The sequence below is a fragment of the Triturus cristatus genome, chromosome 2_1 (assembly GCF_964204655.1).
Source record: "Triturus cristatus chromosome 2_1, aTriCri1.1, whole genome shotgun sequence".
Taxonomy (NCBI): domain Eukaryota; kingdom Metazoa; phylum Chordata; class Amphibia; order Caudata; family Salamandridae; genus Triturus; species Triturus cristatus.
In genome coordinates this window covers 31,996,523-32,022,779 of record NC_140581.1, presented here as the reverse complement: position 1 = coordinate 32,022,779, position 26,257 = coordinate 31,996,523, and the positions used below count along the sequence as shown (strand labels likewise).

Here is a 26,257-nt window from a genome sequence, read left to right as displayed (position 1 = left end):
AGGAAGCTCCACTCGCTTCCAGTTAGGCAGCAAACAGAGTTTAAGGCATTATGGAGCAGATTTACTACTTCTGGCGCATCTCTGCTAATCAGAAGGGATGCGCCAGAAGAGTTGCGACGCATCTGCCCACCCGTGCGCCACCACTGATGTGCCGCATTTACAATGCAGCGCACCGTGGCTCACGGATGGGCAGATGCGTGTCGCATCCCCCCCGCAGAAAGGTGGCACATTGCTGGAGTTGCGTCGCAAGAGCGACGCAGCTCCAGCAAGGCTCAGAGTGCCCCTATCCCTAACATGCTGCGTCAATCCTTACGCCTGCTTCAAGCAGGCGCAAGGTTTTGACGCAGCATGTCCGTAAAAGTGACTGAGTGAAATCTTGTAGATTTCACTCAGCCACTTTTCGGAGGCGTTCCTGCGCCGGAACGCCCCCCCCCCCCCCCCTGTGCAGGAACGCCCACATGTGGCGCAGAGCTTTACAACGTGACGCATCTCCCTAGATGCGTCACGTTGTAAATAGCCCGCAGCATGGCGCTGGCTTTGCGCCGCCGCTGCGTCACAAAAGTGATGCAACGGCGGCGCAAATCTGACATGGGGGGCTTGTAAATTTGCCCCATAGTCTGTTGCATAACGCCCTCTATGGGGGAGGGCCAATGGATTTTCACAAACTATTCCAATGGTACATCCCTTCCCGAAATCTCAGATCTGGCCAATAAAACTCTGGTTCAGGACCCTTAAATCAATAAGTCTAGATGGGGAGGCAGATGTCTCTCTTATCTAGCCTCTAAGCTCTGGAATGAGTTACTGGACAAAATTAGGCTTCAATCCTCTAGACCCCAATTTAGGAGATTCGTCAAAACGTGACTCTTTCCTTTTCAGGAATGACCCGGTGACTCCTAGTTCGCTATGTTTCTCTGCAACTCCAGCGCAATGACGCCTCCGCATTCATGCGCTTTATAAGCTCCTCACTCACTCACGCTCTAAGGGAAAAATTTGCCACCAGGATTGTAATGAAAACCGGAGCAACAGTGGCTCCCCCGACTGCAAACATAATCACACCTCAGATGAGAAGTCTTAGATACTCAATAAATCAAATTTTATGGCAGGTACGCAGGAACCCTCAAAATCTAGTCATTCAAAGCGACCTGCGGAAACTGAAGGTAACACTAAAAAGAACAAAATGGGGAAGAAGGCAAAGAAACTAAGCACTTTGGGCAAGAATTCTGCACTACACAAAACTTAAGAATAGTGCCAGGTTTTGGCCTTTGGCGGCCAACTCACCAAGAAATAAATTTCCATATTACAGAGGAAATCTGGGCAAAATATCTACATTACTACTTCAATTAACAAGAAACAAGATGAGGAAGTGGTTGGGGAAAAATCCCACCTAAACGAATGGACAGAGGTAATACGTCCAGGGTAGAGTCCGGTCGCAAACCGAACAGGGACTCATTCACAGCGCCATTCTGAATAAACAAAAACACCCCAGGGCCCAAGCGGAAGTAGGTCTTAAAGCATCACTAAACAGCAAAGAAGAATTCTATGGAATAACAGCATTACAAATCAAGACCCAAATAGCCAAAGGAAGGCTGGAAGGTGCCCCAGGTCCTAACAGAATACCACCAATTCTGTATAAACATGAACCAGAGTATTTATTGAGCCAGTCTTTAATGACATACAAGAAACACACACTATCCTGCAATCATGGAAGGGATCTACAATCAGCCCCATCTATAAGCAGGGAGATAAGACCAACACAAACAAATATCGACTCATCTCCTTAATTGAATAGAAACCATGTACTATGGGGGAGTAATCCTGGAAGAATTAACAACTTGGGCCTTGTTAAAATATATCCTCCCCTTAAACCAAACTGGGTTCTGCAGACGGCCGGGAACCACCACTAACATCATGGCTTTGGCACTGATGATTGATGCAGCCAAAGAGGCAAATAAACCTTTATACCTATGTTTTATAGACTATAGCTCAGCATTCGAGCATGTAGTCCCTGCTAGATTATGGCAGAAACTGGAAAAATGGGGTATACCGATGTCCCTCCTAAATCAGCTGATTTTACTACACACAGACACCTGGGTCAAAATCAAGCTGGGAGCGAGGACGCATCTCTCTAGGTGAATTAACACCTCCAAAGGGCTAAAACAAGGGTGTGTTTTGGCACCCTAGCTTTTTAATTTCTTTATGACAGACCTCCCCGGGGAGCTAGATAAAAGCATATCACATGCCCCGAAACTAGGAAAAAGGCCCTTTCCAAACTTTTATATGCAGATGAACTGGTGTTAATGAGTCAAACGCCAATTGGCTTGCAGCACTTCCTGAAAACCACCAACAACTTCTCGCAAGCCAATGCATTAAGCATCAATCTAAACAAAACTAAAATTATGGCAGTGAATTACTCCAGGAAGAAAAAGCTAAACTGGTATCTGGATGGGCACTGCCTAGATTTGGCCACTGAATATAAATATCTAGGAGTCTTGCTGGACAGCAGGGGTTCGTACAAACCTCAGCTGGAGGCCCTGCACTGGAAAGGCATTACAACTTCTTTAGCAATGAGGCCTCTAAGGAAATTTCTACCAGATTTAACCCTAGATCCTCTATTACAGGTCATCCAGGTGAAACTACAACCAATGCTAACATAAGGAAGTGAATCAATGTGGGAGAGAGATGAAATCGCTCAGGACAAAATAATCATCAGGACTTATAGAGCGATCTTTCATCTCCTGACCTGTGTTATATGGTGATATAGTGGAAAAGATACTTATTTGCAAATTCCAAAGTGTATATTGATTCGCTAAATTGCACTGGTTATGTTTACATCTTGATGCACTGGTACTTTATTTTGGCATGTTGAATCAGTGTATTGGTTTAACCTCTTCAGTGCCCATGACGAGATGGTCTCGTCATGGAGCACGGTTGCGCTGTGCCCATGACGAGACTATCTCGTCATGAACCCCACCCACTAGTGCAACGCCCGGCACAGGAGGGGGAAAGGGCGTGGCACTGAAGGGGTTAACTAATTTGTTCTGGTTATGTTTACATCTTGATGCACCGGCACTTTAACTTGGGATATTCCTCTGCTCCTAACAAGTTAAACTAGGACCGAGACCTGGGTACGGTCTTCCCCTCACACCGCATATTAGTAAACTCCCCGTTAACGAACTATACGTTTTGGTGCATCTGCAGATGGTGCATTAATCAAAAGATGGATGGATTTTACGTGGTTTTAATGTAATGTCCTTATTTTTAATTGTGAGTTTTAATTAACTGAACTCAACTACTACCCAGTCATATGCAAATCAGTCTTGACCCTGCTCCCCACGGGAACTGCCCCACAGAACTACCAGACCAGGTCCTCCCTGGACCAGAAACAAACATACTGGGACCAGTTTTGGGGGTTTGTGTTGCATTTTTGCCCTAAGTAGGAAGGTTATACCCAGACATCGGTCCCTTGCTTGCTGAGCCACCGGTTTCAAGCTAGCCTGGCTTATGAGGGGTGATACCCCAAAACTGGTTTTAGGATGCTTGTTTTCCAGTCCAGGGAGGCCCTGGCCTGGTGTTCAGGCTGGACTATTCCCTTCGGGAGCAGGGTCAAGGCTGATTTGCATATGGCTGGGTCCAAACTGGAATGGCGTGGCGAGCAAAATAACAATGGATTAAACCCAGATCTGTGACTGGGGGTGAATATTTGACCATGTCCAGCTCCATCATCTTTTCGTGTTGCATTTTCGCCAGACAGCTGAGTTTGTTTCTGCCACAGTGAATGGTAATGGATCTAACTTTTTAATATGCAAAAGAGAATATGTAGCATCATTCATGAACATAAACTGCTGTTTTGTTGTCAAGTTAAAGGGCAAAAATAACGATGAGACGTTCAAGTAATCCCATGGAACTTTCCCCATCTTTAGAGTCTGTAAATCCACGCAAACTGCATAAAAGAATGCAATTGATTTTGACCCTGATACAAAACAGAAACATCCTCTTGCACAATGTCAACAACAGATGAAACAATATTGTCCAATGTGTAAATGCAGGAAGAAAGTGTGTTAATACTATTATCAACAAGAGCAAGCACTTTTTCTAGATTAGCCTGATCAATTGCCTTTAAACGTGCTCTTGATTCTTGCTCAGACTTATTCGAAAGCTGTGTTCTCTTTAAGACCACTGTCCGATGGACTGACCAAGGGGAGGGTGTAGTAAGGATATGGACACACCTGAGGACATTGCTCAGTTAGCATAAGTTAGTATATGCTTGACCGCCATTTTTCTGCTTTTGCTCACGTTACTACATGCCACATTTCTCATACACACTTTGCTTGCTCGCTTTCACATGAGAACTGTCTGCATTTCACATATTTAGTTGAACACTCTGCTCCTCATCTGTACAGCGTGTTCGTGAGCTCTGTTGACTTGCTTTAGTCGGTCTTGCGTCCCTAGCCATAACATAGAACACAGCTGCAAACCTGGAAATCTGGTGCTTTTAATATTGCCTTGCATGCATGTTAACACACTTGGAGAAACTCTTTCCAGGAAGAAGAGCTGTGCTCGTCCGGTGATGTAAGTTCCTGCATTTTAGCTCGGAGGTATAGGGACCCCCTGACAAAGCCTGGAGGTCTTCTATAATTATAATAAACTAGCTGCTAGCACGGGGAGGGTGGCAAGGCGCTATAGTCCTGTTTCCACCATCATTATAATATGATTTCCCTTTTTGTTCTATATGGAATTGTAACAATGCTGATTTGTTTGATCTTATACATATTGCTGCTAGTATTGGCTAGAGTACTGCATTATAGAGCACGTTAGTTAAAATAAACCTTTTAAACTATTCCTTGACTCTATTTGCTCATGTTGTGGACAAGTACAAGAGTTTGAACGAAAGAGTGTTCTTGTTTCCACGTATCCTGAGAGGGATGGAGTAGCATGTTCTAGGATGTCTAATCATTGGTAGCTTCGCTGTAGCACAGATAATGAATGAGACACTATAGCTAGTGGGATTGGGGTTCTGGGCACTGAGGTGGGTATTTTGGTTCACCACTACATACTGAGGTCCTAGTTGCTGCGCATAGTTCTGTGTATGTGCAAAATCCCTGCAACAGGAGATGATGGACAAATACTGAAACTTTTCAGACACTCGCTGAAAGCCCGAAACTGGTCCTAGGATGCTTGTTTCAAGTGCAAGAAGCACCTGGCCTGGCAGCTCGGGTTGGACTGTTCCGATTGGGTGCAGGGTCAAGACTGATTTGGATATGGCTGGGTCCAAACTGGAATGGCATGGTGAGCAAAACAATTATGGATTTAGGCCCAGATCTCTGTACTGGGGTGAATGTATGACATTGTTCTGCATTCTGTCCATCAATTGTTCTTTTTGCATTTGCACCCCGAGTGGGACGGGTATGCCCAGACGTGGGTGCTGTGCTCTCCATGCCACTGGATTCAAGCTATCCTGGCTGATGAGGGCTGAAAGCCCGAACGGGTCCTAGGATGCTTATTTCCAGTCCTGGGAGGACCTGGCCTGGCAGTTCGGGCTGGACTGTTCCTATTGGGCGCAGGGTTAAGACTGATTTGTATTTGGCTGGGTCCAAACTGGAATGGCATGGCGAGCAAAAAAATGATGGATTTAGGCACAGATCTCTGTACTGGGGTGAATGCATGACATTGTTCTGCATTCTGTCCATCAATTGTTCTTTTTGCATTTGTCACCCCGAGTGAGACGGGTATGCCCAGACCTGGGTCCTGTGCTCTCCATGCCACTGGATTCAAGCTATCCTGGCTGATGAGGGCTGAAAGCCCGAAACCGGTCCTAGGATGCTTGTTTCCAGTCCAGGGAGGACCTGGCCTGGCAGTTCGGACTGGACTGTTCCTATTGTGCGCATGGTCAAGACTGATTTGCATATGGCTGGGTCCAAATTGGAATGTCATGGTTAGCAAAAAAATGATGGATTTTGGCCAGATCCCTGTACTGGGGTGAATGTATGACATTGTTCTGCATTCTGTCCATCAATTGTTCTTTTGGCAGTGGAAGGAGAAGTGGCATTGCGCCACCAGATTGTATAAACAAAAATCTGGCACACCAAAACCACGCTTGGAATGTGGACGAATCAGAGTCTCCCACTTGATTCTGGGACGTCGTCCCGCCCATATGAGATGGATCAGAAGGCTGCGCTAAAGAAGGAGTTTGTCAATGCTATTGGAATGTATAGCTAAAGAAGACGTGGGAGCACCACCATCTTAATGATGGCAATATGAACCGCAATAGACTTTGGCAACCATATCCAATGATCGATCTGGGCAGTGAGTTTGTCAACTGCAGGGCCATAGTTTGGGCGTATTACAAAGGTAATACACCCAAACTATAGCCTGCATGTGGAGGACAATTCTGAGATATTTGGGGGGGGGTCAACACACCAGCGAGGAGGGTATTCCAGGGCGCATGGAGCAGTGGCATCACTGAGAGTGAAAAGCTCAGATCTATTCCAGTGTAAGGAAAGACCTGAAAGAAACCCATACAGTATTATTTCTTGAATATTAGGGGGGAAGGTGTGAGGAGGGGGTCCCGCAGAAATAGGAGAATATCATCTGCGTACACAGATGCTAGGAGCAATCCTCTGTGCATGTGACATTCTTGCAAATGAAGAATCAGGGGATCCAGGGCTATAATAAAAAGCAAAGGGGAGAGGGGACAACCCTGATGTCATCGGTGAGGGAAGGCATCGGTGAGTTGACCGTTTACTCTGAGTCGTGCTGTAGAGCCAGCATATAGAAGCATAATGATGTCACGAAAACCTCGGGGATTCCCAGTTTGCTTAGTGCCACCCTCAAAAGAGGCCATTTCAAGGAATCAAACGCTTTTTGAACACTGAGCAGGGCCACTACGGCTTGGAGAGTTTGGGAGACTGGATTTCGGAGTGCAAAAATAGTGCAAAGGTTAATGGCAGTGAAGCGATGCGGCACACAAATAGAAAGGAGGGGAGAAATTATTTGCTTTAACTTTAGCAAGTATTTTGTTGTCATAGTTAAGGCAGGACAATGGCGTATATGAAGTACAGAGGTGAGCTTGTTTACTAGGCTTAAAGAGGAGAGTGATGACCGCTTCACGTATGGTGGATGAGAGGATAGCATCCTGCAGGTCTTCGGAATAAACCTCTGAGAGATGTGGGAATAGGCTTATGAATGACTTATCAAAATTACTGGTGAGACCATCAAGGCCAGGGGCCGCAGATCCTCACAGGGTGTCAATTTCCTGCATTATTTACTCACGTGTGATGGGGGCCAAAGAGATCGGTAAGTAACTGCTCCACAGTTATGTCAGAGTCAATCAATCAATCAATCAATCAATCAATCAATCAAAGACATTTATAAAGCGCACTACTCACCCGGAGGGTCTCAAGGCGCTTGGGGGGGGGGGGGGGTGCCGCTACTGCTCGAACAGCCAGGTCTTGAGCTTCTTCCTGAAGGAGAGGTGGTCTTGGGTCAAGCGCAGGTCGGGAGGGAGGGAGTTCCAGGTCTAGGCGGCCAGGTAGGAGAAGGACCTTCCTCCTGTTGTCGCTCTTCGGATGCGGGGGACGGCGGTGAGGGCGTGGCTGGTTGATCGGAGATGGCGTTTGGGAGCGTAGAAGTTGAGGCGGTTGTTGAGGTAGCTCGGGCCTTGGTCGTGTAGGGCTTTGTGTGCGTGGGTGAGGAGACGGAAGGTGATTCTCTTGTTGACGGGGAGCCAGTGCAGGTCTCTCAGATGTCCGGAGATGTGGCTGCTTCGGGGGATGTCGAGGATGAGTCTGGCTGAAGCGTTCTGTATCCGCTGGAGTCTCTTCTGGAGCTTGGCGGTGGTTCCGGCGTAGAGGGCGTTGCCGTAGTCCAGTCGGCTGGTGACGAGGGCCTGGGTGACCGTCTTCCTGGTCTCGGTGGGGATCCACCGGAAGATCTGGAGAGGTCATGGAGAGGGAAGGAGTCCAGGATGAAGCCCAGGTTTCGTGCGTGGTCTGTCGGTTTGGGTGCGATGCCCAGGGCGGGGGGCCACCAGGAGTCGTCCCAGGCGGAGGGCGAGGAGCCCAGGATGAGGACTTCCGTCTTGTCTGAGTTCAGTTTCAGGCGGCTGGTCGTCATCCACTCGGCTACGTCTTTCATCCCTTCGTGGAGGTTGGCTCTGGCGGCGGCGGGGTCGTTGGTCAGGGAGAGGATCAGCTGGGTGTCGTCGGCGTAGGAGATGATGTTGAGGTTGTGTTGGCGTGCGATGGCCGCAAGGGGGCTCATGTAGACGTTGAAGAGGGTGGGGCTAAGCGAGGATCCTTGAGGGACGCCGCAGATGACTTCGGTGGCCTCTGACTTGTACGGTGGTAGTCGGACTCTCTGTGTCCTTCCGTCTAGGAAGGAGATGATCCATTCCAGTGCCTTCTCCTGGATTCCGACGTTGCTGAGGCGCTGCACTAGGGTGCGGTGGCAGACCGTGTCGAATGCTGCGGAGAGGTCTAGGAGGATGAGGGCCGCTGTTTCTCCGTTGTCCAGCAGGGCTCGGATGTCATCGGTGGCAGCGATGAGGGCGGTCTCGGTGCTGTGGTTGGCTCGGAAGCCAGACTGTGAGGGGTCGAGGGATCCATTTGTTTCGAGGAAGGCGGCCAGCTGCTTGTTGACGGTCTTCTCGATGACTTTGGCTGGAAACGGGAGGAGCGAGATGGGGCGGTAATTCTTGAGTTCGGTGGGGTCCGCTGTTGGTTTCTTTAGTAGAGCGCTGAGTTCGGCGTGCTTCCAGCTCTCAGGGAGGTGGCGGTGTCGAAGGTGGTGTTGATGATGTCCCGCAGGTGGGGTGCGATGACAGCGTCGGCCTTGTTGAATACGTGGTGAGGGCAGGGGTCGGTCGGAGATCCGGAGTGGATAGAGTTCATCGTGCGGATGGTGTCTTCTGTGTTGATCGGGGTCCAGGCGCTGAGGGTGGTGGTGGGGGGCGTTGGTGCCCCATGTTGGTGGATTCAGGGACTCCCATAATTCAGAGGTTGTTGCATCTAGATCTGGTTTCAAGATCTTCATTTTTTGCCATCGTGGTTTTGGGCAGGCATTCAACTTTTTCAAGTTTCTTTGTGGCATCCTCTATTTCAGAGATCCTATGTTCTGTCCCATCCAGGCGAGTGGTACGGGGTCAAGACGTTCCCCGATACAGTCGAGGCAACTGCAAAGAGTGTCAAAGAGAGTGTGGCTTGCCTGAAACCCAGCTCATAGCTCAGCCATGATGGTGGTAGCATCATCTGGTGAAATATTGGTAGAGTGCATATGTGTGGACTCCTCTGTGTCTGATAGGGAGTGTTGATGTCTCTGCCCCCTGACAGGGTCGCATGCTAGCTTCTTCTGTTTAGGGTGCCCTCTCCCCTTGTGTGTGCTTGACAGGAGAGCGTAAAAGTGAAGTATTGGTGCTGAATGACAGCTGCTACCTAGGCCGGTATGGGCTATGCCCCTGGTTCGATTGTGAGACAAAGAACGGTCTGAGCGAAGGGGCAAATGATAGGTGTTAGGATAAAGACGTGAGAAGAGAGCTGAGTAGATAATGCACAATATAGTCACAAGCACAACACTCTCACCGGGGCTCAGTCAATGTGCCCAGCATACACAGAGACCAAAGAACCAGCACCACGGTCTTTGCCACATGGGAAGTGGGAGGGGTGAGGGGTGAGGGGAGGAAGGTGCTCACGTGGCTCCTCCAGTGCCAAAACAGACAGGCGAGTCAGAGGCGGCAATCAGGTAATACCCACTTCAGCGACTATGGACCACAGTGAAGAGGTATGGAAAGACGGACATGTGCACATGCTTTGGCTTCCCACAGGCAGAAATTTCCACAGGCATTTTCCTGCTTTGGTCACAATATGTGTCCGGTAGGTGCCTCGAGATGCCTCAAGAGGATGCACCCAAGCGCTGCCACCAGTGCATTTTCATAAGGCCAATCATATTGTTATATCAGTCTGGAAAGGCTGCTACTGGCCACCGCAGGCCCCCACAGAGTCCGATCATGAGGACCCCACATGTGGCCCCTTGGAAGAGTCAGAAACTGCGAGCATGAAGAGGGAGGAAAGAGGTGAGTAATTCACTTGTGAACGCTCTCATCCAACCTCTGCTTATTGAGCCTGGTCTTGTGTGTCAAAGCCCCGTTTCTGCCACTGCTCGGGGGGGAATCACACCTCCCCCTGGTAACAACACTGCCCAGGGCACAAAAAAAGCCCCCACAAGGACCCGAAGCTGGAGCTCAGAACCTCCGGATCCCCTTGGCGGCACTCTGACGCCACAATCACGCCTTCAGGCTCACCCATGGCCCCTGTCGCCACGGGGCCTCTGAAGGCCGCATCGGTACACCAGTGCAGCGATGTCTTTAGGGGACCCCTACCGGTCCAAAAACCCAGCTATTTGCAGGGTGATCCCCTGCATTGTAAGGTGTACAATGCATGGTGTTCTAGGCAGATTTTCATGGTTCAGCTGCAATTAGGGAGACACGAACCAGGAGCTTCAATGCAGCGTGGCCATCTTGGCCGAATTAGAATTGACTTAAAAGCAATGTATGTGTTAAGCACTCATCCCCTTCAGCATCAACCAGAGAACCGGTTCAGGGTGTCTTGAGTCTTGCTTAAATGTTGGTGGCACAATATGGTGTTCTAACACTGGACATACATACATCATCATTGGTCACCTATTTACTGAACTGTGAATGCAGATGACAAGTACCTGCGTGCGCAGCTGCATTCCACCTTTGTTGTGCCCTTACATAATTCTGATGCTTAGCTGCAGTTGAAACTCCATCCAACACTTCTTTCTTTTGTTTAAACATCATGAACAGCACCCAGCATGTCTAACACACCCCAAGTAGCACACTTCCCGCCCCAATATATTTTAAAAAATAGATTTCGTTTTGCCACCCTTCGCTACCCCTCTTCCCTACCTACCACCTTCCTATACCTGCCATCCTATCACCCTTCCCTACCACTCTTCCCTACCTACCACCTACCTATACCTGTCATCCTACCACTCTTCCTCACCTACCACCTACCTACACCTGCCATCCCACCACTGTTCCCTAACACTCTTCCCTACCTACCACCTACCTGTTGTCCTAACCACCCTTTCCTGTCACTGTTTCCAACCTACCACCTACCTATGCCTGTCGTCCTAAATCCCTTCCCTACCACTCTTTCATACCTAACTATACTCGTTGTCCTACCACCCTTCCCTACCACTCTTTCCAACCTACCACCTACCTATACCTGTTTTCCTACAACCCTTCCCTACCACTCTCCTCAACCTAACTATACCTGTTTTCCTACCACCCTGCCCCTACCACTCTTCCCCACCTACCTCCTACCTATACCTGTCACCCTACTACCCTTCCCTACCACTCTTGGTAAAAAACAAAAAATAGACCAAGGTAGACATCCACCCCCCCTGCTAGCTCTGGAGTAGTGAAGCCAGTTATTTCACTGGAGGAGGTAAACAAAGTTTATGTCTTGGAAAAGAGTGTCTTAATACCTAAACCTTTGACTCAATATCTATTCTTTGATATAACTCGTAAGGTGAACAAGGTCAAAAAATTGCAACCACTGAATAGGTCCAAGGTGCTTTCTAATTTCCAACAAATCGTCTCACTCTCAGCAATAAGCTTGGGGATCTAACTTATGTGGGTTTTCATATAGCAGAGGAGAGTAGACAGCTGACAAAATAGGATTCTATATCGTCGGTCATTGATAATATGGTGTATTGCGGAAAAAGAGCTTTCAGGTGCAGGTCTGGTTATATTGGTTGAAGCAGGGGCTGGGCCACTTGAGAGAAGTGTAAGGTATACCCTAAACTACCATGTGGGTTTGACCTCGAAGAAGAGTGAATTAGTTTCAACTTACCCTGCACACAAAGTTTTAATTCCTAGGAGATGTCAGTTTCATCATATGATGAACCTGCCCCTCAAAGAGAATTTGAGGATAGTCATAGCAAATGATAGGGCTCCAGATCATATAAGGCCAACCTACAGGCACAAATGTGATGACCTTTTGTGCACCTCTTTAATGGTCTCAGGCTACCCACGATTGGGCAACCTGGGTTTAGGAGCCATAGTGTATGGAGTTCTCTGGCAACCTGAAAATCGTAAGTTGGAATGTCTATGGTTATGCAAAAATTAAAAAGGAGGTTACATTGATGAACTATTAAGTAACGGTAGAATTTTGTACTTGCACGAATCTTGGGTGCGAGAGAACATAGGCATTGAGGGAGTTGTAGCCAGTAATAGTTTAGGGAACAAACGAGGGCGAAGTAGGCTCAATCAATCAATCGGTATTCGTAGAGCACGGCTTCTCAGCCGTGAGTGTATCCAGGTGCTGGGTTGCTGGGCTTAGTTGACAAGCCAGGTCTTGAGCCTCTTCCTAAAGTCCTCCAGCTAGGAAATTGTAATCATGCAACACTAATAACATTAGTACCTCTCAATGCGTTTCATTGAACATAAGTAGCTCTCAGTACAGAATAGGTTGGATACCCCGGAGCTAGGATATTGGTAGGATTATTAACACTAGTTTCTACTAAGATAATTAAGAAGGTTATAGAAGTGTTTCTATTGTTACGTGAAATTCAAGTTGCAGTACTGGAGTTGTGGGTGAATGAGAAATAATGTAAAATGTTCACGTTAATTGATGTTTATATCCATAAAGGCAAACTTCAGGAAGCAAATAAATTGGTGGGTTATTTTGGTCCCATGATTCTTAAAGCTCTAGTGATGTACCCAGATACTATTCTGGTTGTGGCAGGTGATTTAAATGCATGGTTGTTCTTCGATCACACAAATGAACTATTGCAGGATGTGCTGGACCAACATAATGTATGGGTGGGCATGTGTCCAGCAGGTACGGCCGAGTAAGAAGGGGTGTTGCTGAGTCGATGGCTGTCTAAGAATGGGTTCAAAAGTTTGAACAGCCATTTTGAGAAAGATATCCCCACAGCACAAACTTTCATCTGGGACTTTATGGTTGCCCTATCGATTATATTTTTGTATTTGTTTGGCAGCATGTTTTTTTAAAAATAATTTCAATGTATTGGAATTTAAGGGAAGTGATCATTGGGCGATTGTGGCTCCCCTAAGTTTTGGGGAATCTATGGCATTTGATAACATTTTTGCCATTTGCCAAAGATTTCCTTGGAGATTCACAACATGGTTTGACCTTTTACATCTCCAACACTCGTATCAAGCATTTGAGTGCAATGATAAAGATCCAGAGGGAAGTGAAGATATAATATAAATACTCCATTGGAACTTGTTGTCCTGTATACGTGTTAATGTAAGTAGGTATTCACCTAGGATGAAGCAGTCAGCGAGGGCATCCGCTCAAAGGTGGTATGATACCACATGTCATAAAATATAAAGCTCTCTGATGACAGCCACTAAGAAATATATAGGCAATGCTCTCTTAGCATCACGAAGAAGTCAAGCACCTGTAAAACCAATATGAGCAGCTTCCTGGAGAAACAAACCCTGCCTTTTTCTCTAAACATTGGGATGAAATGATGGAAGGGACCCAGTATGGGGAGCAAAGGCAATTTTGGCAAAAAGTAAATAATTCCAGTAATTGCTACCCAGGAGCTCTTCCGTGTATGATTGCTGAGGACAACTGATAGCGTTCCTCGATGGTTTATACAGCATGCCAGCCGGGCACCTCACCTCCCAGCCTAGCCTTGCCATTGGGCAACAATCTAATTGGTTTTCTTATAAGGATGTTAAATCAACAACTGCAACCTTGAAGCTAACAGGGCAGCAGGGCCGGAAAACATTAGGCGGTAATCACTAAGGCAATAGCGATGAGTGGGCCAGACGTTTTGCTAATTTGTTCATGGGGTAACTGAAACAGATATTTATCCTGACACATGGAAAGGGACTGTGCTAAAGCCCATTTTTAGGAAAGGTGATGGAAGCTCTTCACCTAAATATAGGATAATCAGCCTTTTGGATATCTCGGAAAAAATATTTCCTAAACATTTACTGAGCCATCTTGCAGCATGATAATTGCCCCTGTAAGAGCCATATATAATAGTGCACGACCAACCTCAGTTCCCTCCTGGAAAGGTGAGTTCTCTTCATCTTCCACATCTCACTAGATGTAAGCACCTTATGACAGATTCTGCAATAAGGACAGTGGATGTGTAGTCATGCCTGAAACAAGTAGTCTGAAGGAAAATAACTTTTGGCCTTTCGAATCTCTGACCCAAGTTGACAAAGTTGTGAAAAAGTGCCATAAAAACTTCATGTAGACCTAAGATTCATCTTGGCAAGTTATTTGCAGGTTGGTCAAGAGACTATTTCAGGTGCTCCTAAAATGTATGTTTCCCATACAAACGCCCAGAAAACACTAGATAATTTAATTAAACATGACACAAAGTTTGTTTGGTGAACCTTGAAATACTCTCCTACTTTAACAGGATTTTAAGTACTTACAAAATATTGTTAAGGACATCATCTCTCACCTTCCGCTGAGTTGATTTCTTGCTCCAACGCCTCAAGAACTTTCTGCTGCACCATGATATGAGTTCTCTCTAGTTCAGCCAATGGCCAAATTTCCTTAATTGGGCAAGTGAGCAAAGACTTTTTCATCATGCTTTTTACCAGCTGCTCAAAGGCTTGTCGCAAGTCATCATCTTGGACTCTGTCTGGGCTCTTATCCTCTGAGGGTACTAAGAGCAGACGAGAGTACTCACTGTCATGAATGAGAACATTGAGGCTTTTGGCAGCTGCCAGAGAGAGCCATGACAGCTGTAAGGCGCGAAATTCCTCATCAAAGGAGGTAGTTGGATTCCCTAACTCTTGGAGGATATGGGACTCATCTTTCAGAAGATGTGCAGAGACTGAGACCTCAGAAGTCTCTCCTAGTATGTGTTGTTCAGAAGATACACGTTCCTCTGTTTCCCTGTGGTCTATGTTGATCTGAGCTTCCTCTTTTAGGGGATATGCAGAGACTCCGAGACCTGGTTCCACAAGTGCTAACTCATCTTGCTTAAGCCAAGACTCTTCTTTCACTAAACTGAGATGTGCTGATGGACTTGGGTCTTTTGGCTCAAATTCATCTCTTGCATAGGTATTGCCATTTTGGGAAGTTTTGGGCATTTCTGGTTCATATCCATCCTTCAGTCCCATATCAGTGATGCCCTGTATGTCCAGCTCCATCTCTGTCCTATGTCTGGAGGAATCCTTCCACTGCATCCTTGTCACGTCTATATCTGCCTCGGCGTACAGGTCACTGAGGCGTAGGAGGTCCAGGATCATGCAAGGTTTTAGACCATGTAATCGAGAGATGTCCAGACCAGGATTCTCCAAAGGATCCAGGGAGGAGAATGGCATGTCGCTGCGTGAGCAAGAGGACAAGAAGCCTTATTAGTACTGACAGAGGTAGAATTGGAAATAACAGTGAATGAGGTGTGAAATGAGGTGAACAGTATTACAATTGGTACAGGAAAACATGGAGAAAATTACAAATAAAAGAGGGAGGCTTACAACCATAGAGGATAGACACGTAGTTTGATGCCTCATCAAGTGGAGGACAACAGGTTACTGGAGGCGATAGTCTTATCCCTTGTGAGTTTCCTTGTACCTTCGCTGGAGATGATAGCAGCCAGTGAACGCTGTCAAGTGAATGTCATGTTTGGAAAAACTTGCAAAGCAGGAGCTTTTGCTCAAAGAACACATATCAATGGCCTGATGCACAGAGGGCTTTCTACCTGCGCATGGATAGTGTTGAGCAGTCTCTATCCAGGGCCAAGATGCCATTCATCGCGGCCCCAGGTCACCCCTCTTTAAATAGGGCTGCGTGCCTGCCACTGTGACTGGGACCCTGTGGCAGGTAGACCATTAGGTCATCGTTTTCCAATGGGAGACCCAGCTAAGGGTCCACAATTAGAAACCTTGTACTTCCTTTGACACTAAATAGAGCAAGGAAAATGCTACCTTGACAAGACGTGAGTACCCCCAATTTACAGCTATGCTCCTGCTCTGCCACACACTAAAAGACCCCTTGGGTGGCTTTGCTCATTTCAAACCATCGCTAAGTGCTGCCTGACAGACAGGTAGGTGCAGTACAAATGTTCAGTGTCAGTTCCAGATTATTGTAGGACACAAAACCCTAAATGACAGTCCGACAAAGAAGGTGGGCCTTGTGGTGGCATATGTGAATCATGTTCCCACCTGGCATCCCCCACTTGAGACTACCTGCAGAAAGCCCTCTGCCAGAGGGCAAGCATTGCCACTAAGAACAGCTTTTGATTATTCTCAGGCTGGCTTTCACCACCTTTCTGCAAGGATGGATGACACTCCCAACCTGGCTTAGTAAACCAGAAGTGACTCCAACCTGGGTCCTAAACTACCCAGAGAGTTGTGATGCATTTGGGCCAAGTCATTATAATTTCTCAAAAAGATCAACAAACACCTTTATGGAGTAGAGGACAGCTCTTTCTTCACTCCACTGATATAAGCAGGCTGGAACACTAGAAGGCCTTGAACATTTGCTATCACCTATACAATATGATGTGCCCCACTCCTACGCCCCTCTCGTCCTGCATTCTGGCATCTTTTCTAGCATACTCTGAACTGATCACAAACATCAGGCAGTGCACCTAGCCCGAAAAGAAACAAGCTGGTGTTCCGATGGCCCATTATCAGGCTAACTGAAAATAAGAAAAATCAGACTGTCCCTATATACGGAAAGAACTATATTAACTAGGGGCATCAAATTATACTATTCAATATAACCTAAAGTAAAGGTAAGTCTTGTCCATCTGAGTGTCTATCCCTACACACCCAGTCAGCTTTGTCTGCTAGACCTTGTAACGCCCTGACTGTTTGAGATCCTGAGAGTCCATCGCTCCCTTCACTGGATGATTTCATACAAGGAGATCCCTGAAAGTCAAAGCCTATAAAGGAGCCACTTAGCTTCATTGTGCATGAAGTAGGTCAAGAGCTTCTTAAATCTTCAGGTAATATGTCATACATAAATGCCCCATTTCCACTAAGTACCCCAGACTCCAGAGAACTGTCCTTACTAGAGGAGTTCAATTCCTAAAGGCCTTATGCAGAAAATCGTAACAAGGAACTTCTGTGAAAAAGTGCCCTCTTTCTGCATGGTTGCCCCAATTTTTTGCTGAATAGCTGATGTTCTTTGACTGAGTGTGCCCTGGGCTCCTGCCAATCAGGTACCCAGGGCCTATGTTCTTTCCCTAATTCTGCATAGAAACCAAAACCCAAGTGGCATCTCTGGCCACAGGTCACCCCTGGTAAATGGTACCACAGGTCCCAGGGCACTGTGACCCGGGAAGACCTCTAAGGGTTGCAGAACTTATTGTGTCACCCTTAGAAGCCGTGTACCATTACACTCACACGCTGCCTTTGCAGGCTGCGTTCCTCGGTGCAGAACAAAGTGAAGAGTCGACTCTCAGTACCTAGATCCCACACAGGTGGATCAGGTACCATTGAGGACAGCCTCAATGAGGAGGACAACCTTTTAGCAAGGTTCACCAAAAGACTGGATCTAGAGACAAGGTTGCTAGCTCTAGAGAGAGAGAGAGAGAGCAGAGATGGGCCTAGCATCCAACAATGGTGGCAGAAATATTCTTAATAAGAATAAAGAGCAATCTTATGATCCTAAAATCCCCAAAGGATTGTCCCTTAATATGAAGAGAGTGATGATATCACAAAATGGTTCACAGCATTTGAGAGGGCTTGAGAAATGAGAAGAGTGAAGAAGTCACACTGGGGGGCACTCCTTTGAGAACTGTTCTCTGGTAACTGCAGAGAGAGACTCCTGACCCTTTCTGGGGCAGATGCTGAGACTTATGACCTCATGAAGAGAACTCTGATTGAGAGATTTGGACTCACAACTGAGGAATATAGAATTGGATTCAGGGGGCTCACAAAACCCAAAACCAATCCTGGATTGACTTCCTAGACTACTCATTTAAACACTACATGGTTGGGTTAACTGGACACAATGTGTATGATTTCAATGGACTTTACAATCTGTTTATGAAAGAACATATTTTAAGTAATTGCAATAATGAAAAGTTACATCAGCATTTAGTAGACCTAGGTCTAATTTCGCCCCAAGAATTGGGAAAGAAGGCAGACCAGTGGGTCACGACAAGGGTAACAAAAACAACCACTGGGGGTGACCAAAAGAAAGGGGCTACAAAACCTGCCCAGGGGAAAGGTGGTGATAATCCCCAAGATAAAAAGCCTGAGTCTTCAAAAGGGCCCCAAAAACCAGCACATGGGGGTGAGCCCCAAAACTCTTCCCAATCTACTAACAAGTACAGGGGAAAGAACTTTGATACTTTAAAGACCTGGTGTAACAACTGTTGAAAGTTGGGACACTTAACTGGAGATGCTACTTGTCCTAACAAGAAGCCCCCTAGTCCTACTACAGCTACTCCTAGTGTAGCAAGTTGCATACTCAAGCAGTTCTAGCCATAGAGGGGGAAGTTGAGTTTGCCACTTTAGCTGTGTGGCCACCCAACTTAAAGAAGTATTTTCAATACCCTTGGATAAATGGAACTAGGATAGAATCTCTGAGGGATACAGGTGCCAGTGTCACTATGGTAAGAGATACACTGGTTTCCCCTGAGCAATACTTGATTGGGAGAACTTTTACCCAGTCACAAATGCTGACAGTGTTACCACTAACCATGCAATGGCTATGGTGACATTAGACTGAGGGGGGTTACTGGCCTGAAACAGGTAGTGGTCTCTCCAAAGCTACCAGCTGCATGTCTGCTTGGTAATGACCAGGAAACCTCAGCATGGGCTGAAGTTGAACTGAAAATTTGTGCAGCAATGCTGGATATCCCTGAGATGGTGTGTGTAAAAACAAGAGCACAGAGCAGAAAACAGAGTGAAGAAGAAATGTTGGAGCCTGAAAGTTTGGCCCAACCTTCCAAGAGGAAAGGTAAGACTGGGAAACCAGCTTCTGTACAGCAAAAGGATCAGGACCCCTCTCCTCGGGGAGAGGACTTGGACACCCCAGATGGAACTGAGCCCATGGAGCTTGACCCTTACCAGGTTGAACTCTTGGGACGAGGGGGACCCTCTAGGGAAGAGCTGTGCCAGGGTCAGCAAGACTGTCCCACTCTTGAAAGCCTGAGGCAGCAAGCTGCTGCACAGGAAAATGGAGATGTCAGTGGTACCCACAGAGTTTATTGGAAAGAGGGACTACTGTGCACTGAGGCCAGAGACTCCAACCCTAGAGCAACTAGGAGAGTGGTAGTTCCTCAGAAGTACAGGGAGTTCCTCCTAACTGTAGCTCATGAAATCTTCCTAGCTGGGCATCTGGGTCAAACCAAAACCTGGGAAAGGCTAGTTAGCCGCTTTTACTGGCCCCAGACGTCTCAGAAAGTAAAGGAGTTTGTCAGCTCCTGTGTCATCTGTCAAGCCAGTGGCAAAACAGGTGGACACCCAAAGGCCCCCTTGATACCACTACATGTGGTTGGGGTTCCCTTTGAAAGGGTAGGCGTGGACATGGTGGGTCCACTTAACCTCCCACAGCATCAGGAAACAAATTCATACTAGTGGTAGTGGATCATGCCACTAGGTATCCTGAGGCAATTCACCTTAGGACTACTACAGCTCCTGCAGTAGCCAAGGCCCTCACTGGTGTCTTCACCAGGGTAGGGTTTCAGACAGAGGTTATAACTTCATATCTGCTTACCTCAACAGATGTGGAAAGAGTGTGTAGTGCAGTAAAAGTTTACTATACCCTATCACCCACAAACCAATGGCCTTGTTGATAGATTCAACAAGACTATGAAAGGCATGATTATGGGGCTCCCTGAAAAACTCAAAAGGAGATGGGATGTCCTCTTACCGTGCTTGCTTTTCACTTACAGAGAGGTGCCACAGAAGGGAGTAATGTTTCCCCCCTTTGAACTTCTGTTTCGCCATCCTGTGAGGGGACCACTCTGTTGGGAAAAGAGGGTTGGGAGAAGCCTCTCCAAGACTCCAAACAAGATATTGTGGACTATGTGCTTGGCCTAAGGTCCAGAATGGCTGAGTACATGGAAAAGGCATCCAAACAACCAGGAGTGCCACAAGCAATGGTATGACCAAAAGTCTGCACTTGTAGAATTTCAACCTGGGCAGAAGGTGTGGGTTTTGGATCCAGTGGCACCAAGGGCTCTCCAGGACAGATGGACTGACCCTTGCCCTATCATAGAAAAGAAGAGTGAGGTCACCTACTTGGTTGACCTGGGCACAAGCAGGACACCCAAAAGGGTTATCCATGTGAACCGTTTAAGCTCTTCCATGACAGGGCTGATATCACCATGCTGAAGGTGACTGATGAGAATCAGGAGACAGAGAGTGAGCCTCTCCCTGACCTCCTCTCATACAGCCCAAAAGATGGGTCAGTGGATGGGGTTGTCTTTTCAGACACCCTCTCTGCCCAACAGCAGAATGATTGCAAGCAAGTCTTGCAGCAGTATGCGAAGCTCTTTTCCTTGACCCCTGGTCAGACAAACTGGTGTACCCATGATGTGAACACTGGTGACAGTTCACCTGTCAAAAACAAATCTATTGACAGTCTGATAAAGTCAAGGAAAGCATCAGAGCTGAAGTCAGCAAGAGGCTGGAGTTAGGGGTTATTGAGCCCTTTGAGAGCCCTGGACCAGCCCAGTAGTTCTAGTCCCCAAACCTCATCCACAGGGTGGAAAGAGAGAAATGAGGTTCTGTGTGGGCTATAGAGGGCTCAACTCTGTCACCAAGACAGATGCTCACCCTATCCAAGAGCAGATGAGTTGATAGACAAATTGGGTGCAGCCACATTTCTAGGTACCTTTGCCTTAACTGCAGGGTACTGGCAAATTGGCATGGCCCCAGGAACAAAAGAAAGGACAGCATTCTCCACACCTGATGGGCATTATCAGTTTACTGTTATGCCCTTTGGTTTAAAGAATGCCCCTGCCACCTTCCGTAGGTTGGTGAATCAAGTCCTTGCTGGATTTGAATTCTTTAGTGCAGCTTATCTAGATGATATTGCTGTATTTAGTTCTACCTGGCAGGGCCACCTGATCCACCTTGGGAAGGTGTTAAATGCCCTGCAAACGGCAGGCCTAACTATCAAAGCATCCAAATGCCAGATAGAGCAGGGAACTGTGGTGTGCCTGGGCCACCTTGTTGGAGGAGGCCAGGTACAACCCTTACAGCCCAAGATCCAGGCCATCCTGGACTGGGCAGCTCCAACAACCCAGACCCAAGTCAGGGCATTCCTTGGCTTGACTGGGTACTACAGGAGGTTTGTGAAGGGATATGGGTCCATTGAGGCTCCCCTCACAGAACTCACCTCCAAGAAGATGCCCAAAATCCTAAACTGGACAATAAGTTGTCAAAAGGCTTTTGACACCCTGAAAGAGGCTATGTGCTCAGAACCAATTCTCAAAACTCCAGACTATGACAAGCAGTTCATTGTGCAGTCTGATGCCTCTGAGCAAGGGATAGGAGCGGTCCTATCCCAGACCAATGATGGAGGCCAAGACCAACCGGCTGCTTTTATAAACAGAAGGCTTCTCCCCAGGGAGCAGCGTTGGACTGCCACTGTGAGGGAGGCCTCTGATGCGGTTTGGTCCCTGAAGAAGTTGAAACCATACTTGTTTGGTACTCACTTCCTAGTTCACAATGATCACAGACCTCTCAGATGGCTAATGCAGATGAAAGGTGAAAATCCTAAACTGTTGAGGTGGTCCATCTCCCTACAGGGAATGGTCTTTGTAGTGGAACACAGACCTCGGACTGCCCATGCCAATGCAGATGGACTCTCCAGGTTCTTCCACTAAGAAAATGAAGACTTTCTAGGGAAAGGTTAGCCTCATCCTCTTTTGTTTGGGGGGGTGGGGTTGTGTGAGAAAGTGCTCTCTTTCTTGCATGCCCCCACATTTTGCTGAATTGCTGATGTGCTTTGACTGAGTGTGCCCTGGGCTCCTGATAATCAGGTACCCAGGGCCTATGTTCCTTCCCTAAAACTGCATTGAAGCCTAAACCCAATTGCCATCTCTGGCCACATGTCAGCCCCTGGTAAATGGTACCACAGGTACCCTGGGCACTGTGACCAGGGAAGACCTCTAAGGGCTGCATCACTTATTGTGCCACCCTTAGAGGCCCTGTACCATTACACTCACACTCTGCCTTTGCAGGCTGCGTTCCTTGGTGCAGAACAAAGTGAAGAGTTGACATGGCACATGGTCAATGGGTCTGAAGTTCAGTCTTTGAGTGTGTGACTTTATTTGCTGACTGAGTGTGTACAACAAATTTACCCACTACCAAAGCTGCTCGATGACCAGTGTTTTCCATGGAATTAAACATGAGCGAAAGTTAGAAACATACTGGGACATTATCACCAGACCAATCAATAGGAAGCTGTACCACCAGTTTAGGGTGGGTTTGCTTCCCATCAAAGTACTTACCAGTAGTTGGCACACCCCTACGGACGATAACTGTCCCTCTGTCCAGCCGAGACTAAGTCATTGGCTCACATTTTCTTTGTATATCCTGCCTGTAGGCCCCCCAGGTACAAATGGTTGAAACCAATTTGTAGGACCATAGGCATTAGATTAGCTATGGAGGCTTTAAGGATGCTGAAAACCTGTACTGAGGATTCTATTGTGATATCAGTGGCCAAATTTCTGAGCTGGATGTGGGTTATCTGATCAAATAAGATGAGGATCTGATTATACGGCCAAGTATTGTGTATAGTTTTGGCCTCTTTAGTTGTAATTACCATCAATAATCCACACTAGCTTTAGCATTTGAAATATACCATGTTTAAAATCAGCCCATTGTATTTTTATGAAACCTGCTTTTATTACTTTTTAGTCTTTTTATATAATATGAATAGCCTTTATATACTAATTGATACATTTTCTGACCATTTCATCTGTTTTTAACGATTGTTGGAACGTCTGCCAATGTATTAATATACAATATTGTAGTTTTAAGTTTTGTTGTTGTATGCTGTCTTTCATGATTTTGATAATCGAAATAAACTGAACATAACTGAACTGAAGTGTACAACAAATGCTTAACACTACCCTCTGATAAAGCCTTACTGCTCAACCAAACTACAACAAATAGAGAGTAGGGTTCTATCTAACTTTACCTCTGCCTATCTTTGGGGTTCCACTGGACTCTGCGCACACTATACCTCACTTTGGTATAGTATATACAGAGCCAGCTTCCTATAACTTCACATCAAGCCAAACAGACCATCCATAAAGCAGCTCTCTTGGAGTTTTAAAAGATTGCGGCTCTGCTCTGGAAGGGTTGGAACAGTGTCCCTACACAGGACATCATCACAAGTGCTCATACTGACTGCTTCTGGAAGACAGCTGGAATATCAGTTTCCCTCTTTCTTGGAGTCCTCATGAAGCCAATGCCTGATGCAGGCTGCACGTCCCTTCCTGGCAGTCAGATGTCAGCTAAGGCATACCGTACCAGCTAAAGCTGGCGTCTGCCAATCACACTGACTGCAGATTATTAAGGAGTGACATAAAAGAGTGATTTACTAAGGGGTTGTGCCAGGGCATATCTACTTCCATTGCAAAAGGTATTTAGTGCTGGAAAGATATTATTTTCTCTGCATAAACATTTCCATTATTTATTCTCACCGTCAGGACATATGCTGCTTGTCGTCAAAGAACCTCTCACGTCCGACCGGGTGACCGAGATGGTGGCTTCACCCGTTGTCTGAGACGAGTCTCACTAATAAAGACCTGACGGTAGGAATAAACAATGGAAACCGTTGGGGCTAAAAATGTGTTAGGACTCAGGAGGATAGGTTTAAAAAATGTTATTTTATCCATTTTGTAGCGACGGGGACGGATGCAGATTCAGGATCCCTAGCGCAATCGAAATTACAGAGGGAAGTTTTTTAACTTCCTTAACTGGGCTACATTCTAGGTCGTCCTTTGCAGGCATTTTGATAATTAATGAACACATAAAGCTTTTATAATTAAACAGTGATTATTTTGTAAATAACAAACTTTGGTTTGTTGCCTCTAGGGACCCTCTGCCATAATACTGGTTTTGTTTTGAAGGACCGGTGGAGTATAACAAGCCCACCTATGAGTTTGAGTTAAAGAAATCTTCCTGAAGTGACTAAGCGACCTGATATGAAACAGTGACCACATTTAGGAAGTATGCGCCTATTAACAATAAATCATGGATTATGTTCGGACTATCTGTGGGACCCATTGATAATGGATTCATATTTGTGTCCTATTTCCCTCTCTATTTGTTTATGCACAGAGCTCGACCTTTAATGGCGTTTAATCAAACATTAACAACTTATCTAACCAAGTGGCCCCCTTTTTTATATTCATGTTCTGCATACAGGCATCTATGAAAGTGTAAAGAGAGGAATATATATGATTATTGTCCTGAAGAAGGTGGTCCTATTTGAGTCAACCCACCGAAACGCGTCAACGCTTCGTTGCTGTTAAATTTATGTGTGATCTCTTAATGCTTTTTTAAAAATCAACCTTTTTTATAACAAATATGATTGTATTTGTGATGTTTCTCCTCTTTTGTACATTGGAAGCTTTTTAACTTTTTAACATTTTATGTTTCTTTTTTAATCTATTTCCGCATGGAATTTAATGGAAAAGACTGTATAGCTGAATATTTTTATTAAACTGGATTTTTTGTGTTTCGTTACCCTGTGGAATTCATGGCTCCTTTTAGACTGTGCTAAACATGTGTGTAGAGAATACATGGAGTGATTGATCTGAAAGATAAATAAATCCAAAGGGAATTATATTATTGACTGTATAGTGCCTAGATGCCTATTTGTGCACAGGAGCAGGGCTAGAGTGCGGCAGCAGGCTGATCTAATAAACATGGCTCAGTGCTGCTTTGTCCCTTTTGTGCAATGCAGCATCGCAACTTTGGTTGCTGTGCCTCCTTGAACTAAAACAATAAACCAGCCACATAATGTCACTGGGGATAAAATACTAAGAATCCTACAAAAACCTGAAGAGATTCAGGACTTAGCGAAAAGCCAGCAGTCCAAAGTCTTAGGACGAAATAACCATGAAGGAAGGAACAGCAATATTGAAAAATCTTCAATCAGGCCAAAAACAACTGAAAAATCACAATTACGGTCTGATTTAGACTTTGACCACAAGGTATAATCCTCTGATTTCTGGACAAAGTACTAAATCAAGAGATGAATACACTGCTAGATCACCCCATCCCCCATACTATGCCTACAGAGCAAGAATTGCCCTGGTGAAGGCCTTCAATAGCACTGAGCTGGCGGTGGTCCTTTACCTGACTGCTGCTTCACCATCTTCCCATTGGACTTTCCCCATCTTGCTACCCTTCTGTAGCACTCCCAACAGCATGGCTTTTCGACCACTGGGCCTGTGCACACAGTGGCTTCCCACACGTAGGCCGCTGTCAATGCCACCCATCACGGCCAGCACTGGCCACACTTGCGAGAAGAGCAATGTGAGTTGGGATGCTGATGGTTGAGGCCCGTCTGGTGTCTTGTGTTCTAGTGACTCTGTGTCCTCTTTCTGTGGCTCCAGATAGAGTGGAAGTAGCTGGAGTTGAGACAGGATGTAAGAGTTAATGGCAGTTGCCCAGCTGTTGAGCCTGTGAAGTCTGCACAGAAGGTCTGCCGTGGTCTGTGCTACAGCTGTAAAGCAAGGCGTACAGTGAGGCTCTCCAGAGAGGAAGTCATGGGGTAGTTGGCGCATCTTGAGGTCGCTGATTGTCACCTACAACATGATAAACAATGTGAGAGCATGTAGGGAATGTTTGACTACAACATTTATACCAAGAGACTTACCTTACTCAGAGACCGAAACTTTGTCCCTGAAAACAGAACCACCAAAAAGGACTATCTCATACTTAGTAGTTGCCGTCTTTAGCATTGCTTGGACTATCCCGAGCAATAAGATCCCAGGCCAAATGCTGAATGACCTATACCACCCTCAACCTGACAAAAGGATGTTTAATTTCACACATTTAGACCCCCAACTTCAAGCACTGGATTGAATGCTCCAAGCATTGTTACCACATGTCAAGTGCTGGATCAGCTACGGAACAGTGACATCCCAACTTAAGCACTTGTTTGAATGAACGAAACCCTGAACCCCTCAACCCATCAACACTGCAACCATGCTGCAACTGTAAATACTGGACAGAGCAAGTAAAACACCACGACACCAAATCTAAACACTTTATGTACTATTCCAAACACTGAAATACTGAAGT

At 46.3% G+C, this 26,257-nt stretch overlaps 1 protein-coding gene across 7 annotated transcripts in view; it reads right to left on the bottom strand.

Annotated features, from left to right (window-relative positions):
• LOC146863653 (putative E3 ubiquitin-protein ligase HERC1) overlaps positions 1-26,257 on the bottom strand; it is a 1,482,062-nt gene that overhangs the window by 732,156 nt on the left and 723,649 nt on the right. For all 7 annotated transcript variants that reach the window (XM_085627737.1, XM_085627739.1, XM_085627735.1 and 4 more), the window contains exons 37-38: positions 25,307-25,758; positions 14,476-15,350 (exon numbers count right to left, since the gene is read on the bottom strand). In XM_085627737.1, coding sequence (XP_085483863.1) covers positions 14,476-15,350; positions 25,307-25,758 — 1,327 coding nt within the window. The remainder of the gene's footprint in view (positions 1-14,475; positions 15,351-25,306; positions 25,759-26,257) is intronic.